The 13,821-nt window shown below is 45.9% G+C and overlaps 1 protein-coding gene across 1 annotated transcript; it reads left to right on the plus strand.

Annotated features, from left to right (window-relative positions):
* Window positions 1-2,790: 2,790 nt before the first annotated feature.
* On the plus strand, window positions 2,791-7,243 carry LOC136841081 (uncharacterized). Its single transcript, XM_067108133.1, has 8 exons — window positions 2,791-3,032; window positions 3,284-3,530; window positions 3,747-3,866; window positions 4,189-4,314; window positions 4,420-4,656; window positions 5,224-6,222; window positions 6,679-6,706; window positions 7,116-7,243. The coding sequence occupies exons 1-8, from the start codon at window positions 2,791-2,793 to the stop codon at window positions 7,241-7,243; spliced, it is 2,127 nt and encodes a 708-aa protein (XP_066964234.1).
* Window positions 7,244-13,821: the final 6,578 nt, after the last annotated feature.

Here is a 13,821-nt window from a genome sequence, read left to right on the forward strand (position 1 = left end):
ATGTTCGTTTCACTTTATATATTTTTTTGTACCTATAGTCTCAGTTTTAATCAAGTGTGCATGTAATTTAAGTCTGTGAGTTGTAATTTTACCATTAAAATTGTTTTAGCTTTTTTTCAACTACTGGATTTCATAATCAGCTCTTATTTTATGTTAACATATATTTTTATTTTATAGAAAATCCTGAAAGATGTGGATGATGTCAAAGATTAAAACAAAATGCGTATCGCATCATATTCCTGCCCTTTATCTGTTTCATCGTATATATATATATATATATATATATATATATATATATATATATATATATATATATATATATATATATATATATATATATATGTATGTATGTATGTATGTATGTATATATATATATATATATATATATATATATATATATATATATATATATATATATATATATATATATATATATATATATATATATATACATATATATATATATATATATATATAAATATATATATATATATATATATATATATATATATATATATATATATATATATATTATATATATATATATATATATATATATATATATATATATATATATATATATATATATATATATATATATATATATATATATATATATATATATATATATATATATATATATATATATATATATATATATTGTAATGAACATGCAGTCAAAGGTTCTTAAATACAAAAAGGACGGGACTGGAATGACTGGCAGAAATTGAGGCAAACAAAAGAGGCAGGAACTGAACAAACCGAAAAGGTGACCTTAAACTTAATTTATTATTTACAGTAATTTACATTATATACAAATGAGTCAGGTTCAGTGAGGTAATACTTAAATGAACTATTCAATACACATTATTCAAGAGAAAATTAAACATAAAATCGAGTCAGTACAATATACAACTGAAGTAAATAAAACCTCAAATAAATCAATAAAGACTTAAGCAGCATAATACATAAATACACAGGCAGCATAAGAAACAATACAACAAAAGCAACAATAAATAATACAAGCAGCATAATACTAATTACACAAACAGCATAATAAATACATGAGCAGCATAATACTTCAATAATTACGTTAAAATCATTAAAACATGTAAAACAAATGACTTCAATAATAATACCCATAATCAAGAATAACTCGTCCAAAAATGTAATTATTACCATAAACAATTACACACATAATTAAGAAAGCTTTGTCTCAAAAATACACAACGCCACAAATTGGGTTAAACACAGAAAGACAACCCCAGAAGAGTTGTCGAGACAGTCACAGCTGTCTACAAGGACGAAGTCAAACAGACGAACTCATCCTGCCACCAAGACAGCCACTGGCTGCCGAACAGGAACAAATCCACACATAGATGACCAAGGCCGAGTCGTCGAGACAGCCATATGCTGCCGAACGGGAACCAATCCCCATATTAGATGACCACAGTCAGTCATCGAAATACCCTCAGCTGCCATCAGGGATGAAGTCACACCAACAGACAAGGAGATCTGTAAAGTCACCACATCGACGTCAGCGGAGTGCTTCGAAGGCGTCATTAATTAAGTCTCCGCTGAGCAAGTTTTCTTTGGTAACTTCCCACTTTCTTCACACTCAATTCGTCACACCTAACATGCCAGGTCACGCATTTTCTACCATTTCAACTTTATATGTATTTGTCCAACTGTCATAAATCATGTATCGTATGTTTCTTTATTCGCAGGCATCAAGACTGTATCCATATTGAAGTCCTATATGTTTTTGTATTGTAAACTGTACTTGTTCGCCGAATATTATTGTTAATTGTTTTTGACCTCAGGTCACGCTCCATGTCATTGTCTTCCGCGGTTCGGCGTCAGTCGGCCACTATATAAACTGCCTGAATCTGTAATAAACCAGCAGTAACATTTACCTGCTCGTTTCTTTTGCACCTCTTACAGTGGTGACCCCCGGAGTATCCCGGAGCCATTAGCGGACTGACACGGCGACTCAGTCTTGGCTCCAGGAACCCTCCAATGCTCTTAGCGGCCTAAAGACGGCGCTGTACCCAGCGTTTGGGCATGCCGACTCTCGTCGGCAAACCCACCAGCGTCACTAACGGACCCACACAGCGCACGAAAGTGCGTTCTGACGCGAGTACCCCACTCCAGTAAGAGGGCAAAGGAGCGAGCATGGACGCGGGTATCCCCTCCTTCGTGCACTTAACCGCGGACCTCGCGGACTCGAAGGTCTACTTTCCTCCCATCTCACCCACGCCCGTCCCCACACCGAGGCCCTCCCGCACCTCCACACCCATGTCAGTGCCCCGAACACTCCATGGCCCAGCAACTCAGTCGCGGGCCGCCCTCACCATAAAGTTGCCACCTTTTATACAGGGGAACCCAACGATGTGGCTGCGCAGGGTCGAGAGCCACGTCAGTGTGGCGCACCTGACGGACGAAATCCTGCAGGCTGACACGGTGCTTAACGCCCTCCCGGAGGACATATACAGAAAACTTGTCTCGCGGGTGCCCGAGACACAACCCCTCACATACAATGTCGCGAAGAAGATCCTCCTCGAAACGTGCTCCCTACCCATCGCCGAGCGGGCCGCCCGTGCTATTGACCTCGCCGTCAACCCACGGCACGACCTCAACGCAAGAGACGCATGGAGCATGGTCGTGGACCTTCTTTCACTACCAGATTTCGACGGCACGAAAAAGTGACAGGAAATAAGCCTGTCGCAGGAGATCTACCTTCGCCAGCTCCTCCTGGAGGTCCGCACCCAGATTCCTCACCCCTACATCATGCCTCTCGACGACCTCATCGAAACGGCGCAGCACCTCACGGACTGCGTGAAGGCCACACAGCAGCTAAAAGCACCCACACAGTCGGTCAGCTCCGTCCAGCCGGAAGAAGAAATGGAGCAGGGCGTCAACGCCGTCGCCAGGAGGCGTCCACCGACCCACAACAAATGGAGTTCCCCGGGCCTCTGTCGCTACCACAAGTGGTTCGGCAAAGACGCCCGAAACTGCCTGCCGCCTTGCTCGTTCGCCCGTTCAAAAAACGGGGGTGGCAGCGGCCAGCAGGACAAACCGCTATGGCAACCGAAAAACCCAGGAGCCCAGAACCAGTAGGCTTCTATGTCCGCGACACCGTCTCTGGCAGGATGATGCTGGTCGACACAGGGGCCTTTAGATCGATCTTCCCGGCATCCAGGGAGGACCGCAGCCAGAAACCAGACCCGGCCGCCTTCCTGACAGCCGCCAACGGATCCCCCATCCTCTCCCATGGCACCAGGCCCCTGTCGATCTCCATCCTTAGCCAAAATTACTCCTGGGACTTCATCATCGCGGACGTAGGAACCCTGCTCCTGGGGGCCGACTTCCTGGCGCACTTCGGCCTGCTAGTTGACGTGAGGCGTAAGCGCCTCCTCGATACTGACTCCTGCCGGTCTCTCCCATTAACAGCGGGACCCAAGGCACCCACCATCAGCTCCGTCGCGGCGCCCCCCCAGTATGCACACCAGCTGACGGAGTTCCCCAAAGTTTTCAAGCCCGAACTTTGACAAGTCCCCAGGGCCCTAGTCAAACATGGCATATACCATCACATAACAACTAAAGGCCCCCCGACACATGAGAAGTTCCGAAGGCTTCCCCCACAGCGCCTGCAGGAGGCGAAGAAGGCATTCGCAGAGATGGAGCGGATGGGAATCTGCAAAAAGGCCTCCAGCCCGTGGGCCTCCCCCCTCCACATGGTGCAGAAACCGGACGGCTCCTGGAGACCTTGCGGCGACTACAGATGTCTCAACATTGCAACGGAGCCCGACCATTACCCTTTGCCCAACATGCAGGACCTCACGGCCTCCTTTCATGGAGCCAAGGTATTCACTAAATTGGACCTTCTTAAATCATACTTTCAGGTACCTGTCGCACCAGAGGATATACCAAAGACCGCCATCATCACGCCGTTCAGGTCCTATGTGTTCGCCTTCTCCACTTTCGGATTGAGGAACACCGGGGCGACTTTCCAGCGGCTCATGGACAGCATCCTCGGGGACCTGAAATTCTGTCTGCTACGTTGATGACATCCTCATATTTTCCAGGTCTCACAGTGAACACCAAAGGCACATCAGGGCAGTCCCGTGGCGCCTCCAAGAGAATGGCCTCGTCGTCCGTTTTGACAAGTGCACCTTCGGCGTCCAGAAAGCAGACTTCCTGGGCCACGAGGTATCGCCGGCAGGCGTCCGCCCACTCACGTCAAAGGTAGCAGCCGTAACCAGGTTCCCAACCCCCACCTCCGTCAAGGCCGTCCAGGAGTTCCTCGGGATGGTGAACTTCTACAGGCGGTTCATCCCTGGGATCGCACACACCACGGCCCCGCTGACGGAAGTTCTCAAAGGCCAACCAAAGTCCCTGTCTTGGGGACCCCGCCAGCAGCAGGCCTTCACCCTGACGAAGGCCGCCCTCGCCGAGGCAACCGCCTTGGCACACCAGGATCCCAAGGGCTCTCTCCAGCTAACGACGGATGCCAGTAACGTTGCCTGTGGTGCTGTCCTGGAGCAGGTCATCAACGGCGGCCCCCAGCCCATCGCCTTCTTTAGCAAAAAATTCAATCCCGCAGAGACCCGCTACAGCACCTTCGACAGGGAACTCTGCGTGATGTACCGCGCAGTCCGGCACTTCAAGTTCCTCCTGGAGGGGACGCCCTTCACAATCTTCACGGACCACCAGCCATTGGTTCACGCCTTCACGAAGCAGGGGGACGCATGGTCTTCCAGGCAGCAGCGCCACCTCTCAGCCATAGCCAAATTCACCTGCTCCGTCAGGTACCTCCCCGGCAGGAAAAACCCTGTAGCAGACGCCCTCTCCAGAGTCGAGTTGAACGCAGTGCAGCTCGGAGTAAACTACCAAGACCTCGCCAGAGAACAGGCCGCTGACCCAGAAACCCCAGCCTACTGCACCGCCATCACATCCCTTAAGTGGCGGGACGTGACCCTCGCCCCCGGAGGCCCAAGTCTCCTGTGTGACATCAGTACAGGCCAGCCCCGCCCCTTGGTTCCAGCCTCACATCGCCGCCAGATATTCGACATAATTCACGGCCTCTCACATCCCTCTGGCAGAACTACGGCCAAACTGCTCTCAAAAAAGTTCGTCTGGCACGGGGTGCAGAAGGACGCCACGTCCTGGGCGAAACAGTGCCTGCAGTGCCAGACCAGCAAGGTGGGGTGTCACACGTAGTCTGGGGTAGGCGAGTTCCCGCAGCCAGAGTGCCGCTTCGGCCACATTCACGTCGACGTCGTCGGGCCCCTTCCCCCATCAGGCGGGTCCAGATACCTCCTGACGGTGGTAGACCATTCGACAAGGTGGCCCGAAGCCACACCTGTGCAAGAAGCCACCGCCAGCGCGTGTGCCGAGGCCCTGCTTTCCAGTTGGGTTAGCCGCTTCGGCGTCCCGGACCACATCACAACCGAAAGGGGCCCAGCCTTCCTGTCCGAATTATGGTCCGCCCTGGCTCAGCTGCTGGGGACCACGCATCACACCACCACGGCGTACAACCCGGCAGCCAACGGCCTGGTCGAACGGTTCCACAGATCCCTGAAGGCGTCCCTCATGGCCCACTGCACCGCCGAGGACTGGAAACATCAGCTGCCGTGGGTCCTCCTCGGTTTGAGAACTGCCCCCAGAGCCGACGGCACCCCGTCCGCAGCCGAAAAAACCTATGGGGAGCCCCTTGTGGTACCAGGCGAGCTTGTGACAGAAGATCGCCACACCCCATCACTGCAGAGGCTCCGCGACATGGTCGGCAAGTTTGCCCCTTGCAAGCGCACGTACACCGGCAGGCCGGCCCCCTTCACATCGCCAGGGCTGTCATCCGCCACCCACGTCTTCGTCAGAGTTGATGCCGTCCGCCCGCCACTGACCAGGCCCTACAGGGGCCCCTTCCGCGTGCTGGAGCGGAATAGCAAGGCGTTCTTGCTGGCACTCCCTGGGAGGAACGACTGGGTTTCAGTAGACCGCTTAAAGCCCGCCTTCCTGGAGGAGAGCACCGGCGTCACCGCAGCACCTTCCCCGCCCAGCTGTCCTGCGCCACGCCCAGGACCCCGCAAACAGCGGGTGCGGCCGTCCCAGGAAGGGCCCACCCGCACCAGCAACCCAGCACCCTCACACGCGGGAGACCCCTCCGCTGTCTTCAAGAAGCCGTGGTACCCTTCAGCGTCCCAGCAGATACACAGATTAGTCAGACGTGTCCCACATCTTGGGGAATATTTGTAAAGTCACCACATCGGCGTCAGCGGAGTGCTTCGAAGGCGTCATTAAGTCTCCGCTGAGCAAGTTTTCTTTGGTGACTTCTCACTTTCTTCACACCCCAATTCGTCACACCTAACGTGCCAGGTCACGCATTTTCTACCATTTCAACTTTATATGTATTTGTCCAACTGTCATAAATCATGTATCGTATGTTTCTTTATTCGCAGGCATCAAGACTGTATCCATATTGAAGTCCTATATGTTTTTGTATTGTAAATTGTACTTGTTCGCCGAATATTATTGTTAATTGTTTTTGACCTCAGGTCACGCTCCATGTCATTGTCTTCCGCGGTTCGGCGCCAGTCGGCCGCTATATAAACTGCCTGAATCTGTAATAAACCAGCAGTAACTTTTACCTGCTCATTTCTTTTGCACCTCTTACAGATCCTTCACCTCCTGTCGAAGCCAACAGGTAAGCAATACCTGTTGCCCATCCAAACCGACTTCCTGCTGCTCTGCTGCCGAGATACCGACTCGTTGTCGTTGCTGCTACAACAAGACAGACGTCAACTTGCCCACAAAGAAAAACTCGGTAAACCCAACAACCCACTAAGGAACAATCGCAAATGACTGTCCCATCAAAACAAGCACAAGCACTAAACCCAGTAAGAGGGCAAAGGAGCGAGCATGGACGCGGGTATCCCCTATTGCACTTAACCGCGGACCTCGGGGACTATAATCTACTTTATCCCATCTCACTATCCACGCCCGTCCCCGCACCGAGGCCCTCCCGCACCTCCACACCCATGCCAGCGCCCCGAACACCCATGGCCCAGCAACTCAGTCGCTATTTTCACCATAAAGTTGCCATCTTTTTACAGGGGATAATAACGATGTGGCTTGTCGCAGGGTCGAAGCCACTTCAGGGTGGCGCGACCTGACGGACGAAATCCTGCAGGCTGCCACGGTGCTTAACGCTCCCGGAGGACATATACAGAAAACTGTCTAACAGGTGCCCCAGACACAACCCTCACATACAACGCCGCGAAGAAGATCCTCCTCGAAACGTGCTCCCTACCTCTCGCCAAGCCGGGCCGCCCGTGTTATTGACCTTGCCATCAACCCACGGCATCACCTCAACCAAGAGATGCATGGAGCATGGTTACAAACCTCCTTTCACTACCAGATTTTGACTCTGCCACGAAAAATATACAGGAAATGTAAGCCTGAGTTCGCGGAGATCTGGGAGATGTTATTCAGCTTATACCGGAGGTCCGCACTCCAGATTCCTCACCCCCTACATCATGCCTCACTGACGACCTGATTCCTTGAAACGGCGCAGCACCTCACGGACTGCATGAAGGCCTTACAGCAGCTAAAAATTCGCCCAATTGGTCGGTCAGCTCCGTCCAGCCGGAAGAAGAAATGGAGCAGGGCATCAACGCCGTCGCCAGGAGGCGTCCACCGATATTACAAATGGACGTTCCCGGGCCTCTGATCGCTATATGAATCACGGTGGTTCGCAAAGACGCCCAAAAACTGCCTGTCAACATGGCTTGCTTGGATATCGCCTCGTTCAAAAACACCTGAGTTACGACGTGGCATGGGAGCAGGACATACCGCTATGGCAACCGAAAAACCCAGGAGCCCAGAACCAGTAGGCTTCTATTCCTCGACACCGTCTCCGGCAGGATGATGCTGGTCGACACAGGGGCCTTTAGATCGATCTTCCCTTCATCCAGGGAGGACCGCAGCCAGAAACCAGACCGGCCGCCTTCCTGACAGCCGCCAACGGATCCCCATCCTGTATATGGCACCAGGCCCCTGTAAATCTAATATCCTTAGCCAAAATTACTCCTGGGACTTCATCATGGCGATCGAGGTGGATATCGCTCCTGGGGCCGAATTCCTGAGCACTTCGACTGCTAGTGACGTTGATGGGATACTGACTCCTGCCGGTCTCTCCCATTAACAGCAGGACCTCAAGGCACCCACCATCAGCTCGTTAGTGCACCAGTATGCACCTGCTGTCCGGAGTTCCCCAAAGTTTTTGCCCGAACTTCGACAAGTCCCAGGGGCCCCAGCCAAACATGGCATATACCATCACATAACAATATTCGGTACATATAGAAATATATTATTTCCCACAGCGCCTGCAGGAGGCGAAGAAGGCATTTGCAGAGATGGAGCGGATTTGTAATCTGCAAAAGGCCTCCTGCCCGTGGGCCTCCCATCATGGTGCAGAAACCGGATAGTCTCCTGGAGACCTTTGCGGCGACAAACGATGTCTCAACATTGCAACGGAGCCCGATACTACCCAAAACAACATGCAGGACCTCACGGCCTCCTTTGATGGAGCCAAGTTATTCACTAAATTGGACCTTCTTAAATCATACTTTCAGGTACCTGTCCACCAGAGGATGGTTCGACCAAAGACCGCCATCATCATCAACTTCAGGTCCTATGTGTTCGCAGTCTCCACTTTCGGATTGAGGAACGCCGGGCGACCTTGGATATTAAAGGACGGACAGCATCCTCGGGACCTGAAATTCTGGTCTGCTAGCATAAATTTTCCAGGTCTCACAGTGAACACCAAAAGGCAAATCAGTGCAGTCCTGTGGCGCCTCCAAGAGAATGGCCTCACCTGTTTTGACAAGTGGGTGGTCGGTGTCCAGAAAGCAGACTTCCTGGGCCACGAATCGCCGCATGGCGAGATGCCCACTACGTCAAAGGTAGCAGCCGTAACCAGGTTCCTGAACCCCCACCTCCGTCAAGGCCGTCCAGGAGTTCCTCGTCCGTGGTGGTTTGACTACAGGCGGTGGACTCATCCCTGGGATCGCACACACCACGGCCCCCCTGATATAAGTTCTCAAAGGTCAACCAAAGTCCCTTTTGGGGACCTTTTTGCAGCAGGCCTTCACCCTGAATCAAGGCCGTGATAAATAGTCATATATATATAGGCAACCGCCTTGGCACACCAGGATCCCAAGGGCGCTCTCCAGCTAACGACGGATGCCAGTATATATTGCCTATGTATGTCCTAATATATATAATCAACGGCATTGTTATAGCCCATCGCCTATCTTTTCATTAAACTTTGAATCAGCAAATACATACATACCTATATATATATATATATATATATATATATATATATATATATATATATATATATGGACGCCCTTCACAATCTTCACGGACCACCAGCCATTGGTTCACGCCTCATGAAGCAGGGGACGATGGTCTTCCATCAGTCATTACCTCTAAGCCTGAAATTTCAGTCATCACTGGTAATGGTACACTTAGGAAAAACATTTGAGACCCCCAGAGCTAGTACTAAACACGGCCAAATACACTTGAGTAAACTACCAAGACCTCCCCAGAGAACAGGCCGGTGACTCAGAAACCCCAGCCTACTAGCTCCTGGGGATCAAATGTCCCTAAGTGCATTACGCGTGATGACTGAAATTTCTCCATTACATCAGTAATGGCCAGATTACGGTGTTGACTGGTTCCAGCCTCAAACATTACTGCACTTGAAATTCAATAAACTCACGGCCTTATCCTATCTGAATCAACTTATTAAAAAAAACTGCAAAATATTTAAAATGACTTTCTAATATAAAGTAAACGTTAAGGCATGACAAATGCCTGCAGTGCCAGACCAGACCAGGACCAGAGAGAGAGAGAGAGAGAGAGAGAGAGAGAGAGAGAGAGAGAGAGAGAGAGAATAATACTTTGTTACAGGGCATAGGAAAATAAATAAATGAGCATCATAGGAGAAGGAGAAGACTGATAACCAGATCCGTTTCAAGAACATGGCAAAAACGTTCAACTGTTGTTCTTTTATTTTGTATTCCAGTATTTCTGTTTTTTCTAAAGCTGAGACCAGCATCCCACCCCTAAAGAATTTCAAGTGTCTGTGACCTGCAGTTCAACTCAAAGGATATTCCCGTGAGAACCTTACGAATATATTTGGAGAAGGGAAAAGTCGATTATCAAAAACATAACAGAATGCAGAGGTGTGAGCTAGCTAACATGATCAAGTGAGAGAAAGTCGATATTTAGGGTCCTCCTCGGTTTGAGAACTGAGAGAGAGAGAGAGAGAGAGAGAGAGAGAGAAAACCCACTGAGAGAGAGAGAGCGAGAGAGACAGAAGATCATAACACCCCATCACTGCAAATATCACAAAAGTAGACAGGAAATATGATTCAAGATGAAGATATTTGCTGAAAGTAGATGTGAGACATAATTAAAAACAATCCTGTTCATAAGTTTTGTGAATAAAAGCAAAAGGAATCAGGGGAAAAAACCTTAGCCGGTAAAACCACTTAGGTCCATAAGCAATCGGTTTTATCCGCTTTTTTCAGCCTTTTCTCAGTGTTAAAAAATATATTCACGCGAAATCATTTTCATTTTTTCCGTCCCAGTGCTGGTAACGGAATTTCAGGATTCTACAGTTATCCAATTTCGCGACCATTTTGGTGCAGTATTGGAGTTACTAACTCAGGTAATTGAGCAATTGAGAAAGTTACCCTCCCATGCAGCTGAGAGTTTTGGGTTTAGAATAAACGTCCGTTCTTAATTTCAATAAAAAAATGGATAATCATAGAAAGGTATTTAAAGACTGTGTAAGGCAAAGGGACCTAGAAATAACAAATAGACATACGTATGAAAACAAATATTAAACTAGGATAGTTCAACTAAGTGTAGGACATTTTCTTCCTATTTTCCGGATATTTGACTGCAAGAATGAACCTTGTAAAACTACGAAACAGAAACGGAGAGATGCTGATTTAATTTTAAGTTTGCATGCTCATGAAATTAACTGTCGAAGTAAAGGTAAGTGTAGCAGGTAGCCTACTGTTTGGTTGATACTTCATGACCTACAGTATAGGTAACATAAGGAAAAGAACTTTCAATGAGATTTCCTTGTATATGTTCCTAGAATCTCAGAAAAGTCTGTCTCCTAACCAGAATATCTTCGTAAACTGAAATTTCCTTGTCTCATCAATTATATTTATTCTAATATGTAGCAGATACAATTTAAACTACGCTAACAATGTAAACTTGAGCTCCAACTTTCTGCGTCTTACCTATTGTAGTTCACCAGATGAATGAACAGAAATATAAAATCAAATGGAAAATTATAAAAATAAACTCTTGAAACTAGCGTTGTCTCTATTTATGATTATATATATATATATATATATATATATATATATATATATATATATATATATATATATATATATATATATATATATATATATATAAACTTAGATTCTTGTTTACCTAATTTTAAACCCAAATACTGTGATTTTTTCTTTGCGTTCGAGTTGTTTTTCCATAATATTCGGTTGTTACCTTCTCATATTAATCTTGAAACAGCACGTCAGTCCATACAGAACTTGGCTCATAAAACATTCTCCAGTCTCAACACTAAAAATTGGTTTCCTTTTTTTAAGTATGAAGATTTTCAGATTTTGAAGAAACTTGCTAATAGAAATGACCTCATAATTTTTCGACCAGATAAAGGTAAACATTGAACAGAGCCATTTTCTCTAAGTTACTCAACTAAATAATTCACAATACAATGCAAAAATAACTAAGTGGGTTATACTGAACTGTGATGATTACACTGAAAAAATGAATAGTATTTTGTCCGTCTCCAGTAAATTCTCTGAAGTAGGTGCTCCTGAATTTAGTACCGTTTTTAAAATTGAAGATAAAATTAATCGTACTTTGAAGCAGCTTAAAGATGACTCCGCTATTCCTGAAAGCACCTATAATTCTCTTTTCAGTTCAGGATCTTCTTTTGCTACCTTATATGGACTCCCTAAAGTTCATAAGAATGGCACTCCCCTTCGAACAATACTTGCCGCTTACAACTCACCTAATTTCGAAATAGCTAAGTATCTTGTTCCCCTTCTCAGTCATATCACGAGTAACCGTTTCACCCTGCAAAATTCTTCTTCTTTTGAAATGACATTCTTGCGCAAAATCCACATACATTCATGGTTAGTTTTGATGTTCAATCCTTATTTACTAATGTCCCTGTTTTCGAAACCATTGATATTATCCTCGGAAAATTACTCCCCACCCCGATACCATTTACCACGGTTTTACCAGAAATAATTAAAAAAAACTCTTGGAACTCTCGGTCATTGATACTCATTTTATTTTTAAAGAGAAAGTTTATACGCAAATAGATGGCATGGCCATGGGCTCCCCCTTAGGACCTTCTTTCGCTAATATTTTTATGTGCCATTTAGAGGAACAATTCTTTAATCAGTGCCCAGATACTTTTAAACCCATATTTTATAGACGCTATGTAGATGATACTGTCTTACTTTTTACTGAAGAATGTCATGCCCAGTTGTTTTTAGATTTTATCAACTCTTTTCATCCCATTATTACTTTGACTATGTAAAAAGAATGTAATGGCCGCATTTCCTTTTTAGATATTTTGGTCTCTCGTTCTGAGGGAAATTTTATGACAGGCATTTTTAGAAAGAAAACGTTTACCGGCCTTGGGTTAAATTTTTTTAGTCATTGTCCCCTTGTTTTCAAGGCTAATTCGTGTAGAGCTCTCATTCATCGAGCCTTTTCCCTTTGCTCCAACTGGAATAACTTTCACCTGGAAGTTCAGTTTTCAGAGACGTATTTTAAGAATAATTGCTATCCCTTGAACATGTTCAATAAAATCGTTAAAGAATTTTTAGACAGTACTTTTAAGCCAAAATCTGTAGTCTGCACCGTTACCAAAAAGATAGTGTATGTTTCTCTACCCTTCACTAACGATTCTGTCCTAATCAAAAGAAAATTATTGTCACTCTTGAGCCATCTGTATCCGTATGTTGACTTCAGATTTACTTTTAATAGCCCTCTTACAATCGGAAGACTGTTGCGCGTGAAAGACACTCTAAAAATATAAGTTGATGCGTACCTGCATTGTTTACAAGTTTAATTGCCTAAATGTAATTTTGGGACCTAACTGGATGTACCAAGCGCCTACTTAAGGTGCTGCATCGACTCTTATAGGGGTGTCAGCCACCGTAAAGGCTTAGCTTTAAGCAAAAAGAAAATAGTGCCATTAGACTTCATGCTATATCTTGCCACCATCACATACAATACAGTGATTTTCAAATACTCGGACAAACAAAAATAGCCATTCGCTTCCCTTTTAGAGTCCCTCCATATTAAACAACAATCACCAACACTCAATAGCCAAACCACCTCTGTTCCATTGTTCATTGCATAGTTTGCTTTTTTCTTTTTGTTTTTTCTCCACACCATTTCACCCTCTTCCACGCAGTCTATAACTCAAGTTGCCATTTAACTACGACATGAACAGTAGGTTCTCCAGTATTTTTTACTAAATTATCATTTTTATTATTTTGAATATTCATTGTTTTCTCTCTCTCTCTCTCTCTCTCTCTCTCTCTCTCTCTCTCTCTCTCTCTCTCAGTATCTATCTTCTCAGTGATTTTATTTGACGATTTCTGTTTAGTACGTGATTTCTTATTACTTAGTCATTTTTCTTTTGCAGTTTACTTAGGTTTTTATGTTCCTTTTTTACTTTAT

The sequence above is a fragment of the Macrobrachium rosenbergii genome, chromosome 8, assembly GCF_040412425.1.
Source record: "Macrobrachium rosenbergii isolate ZJJX-2024 chromosome 8, ASM4041242v1, whole genome shotgun sequence".
NCBI lineage: Eukaryota > Metazoa > Arthropoda > Malacostraca > Decapoda > Palaemonidae > Macrobrachium > Macrobrachium rosenbergii.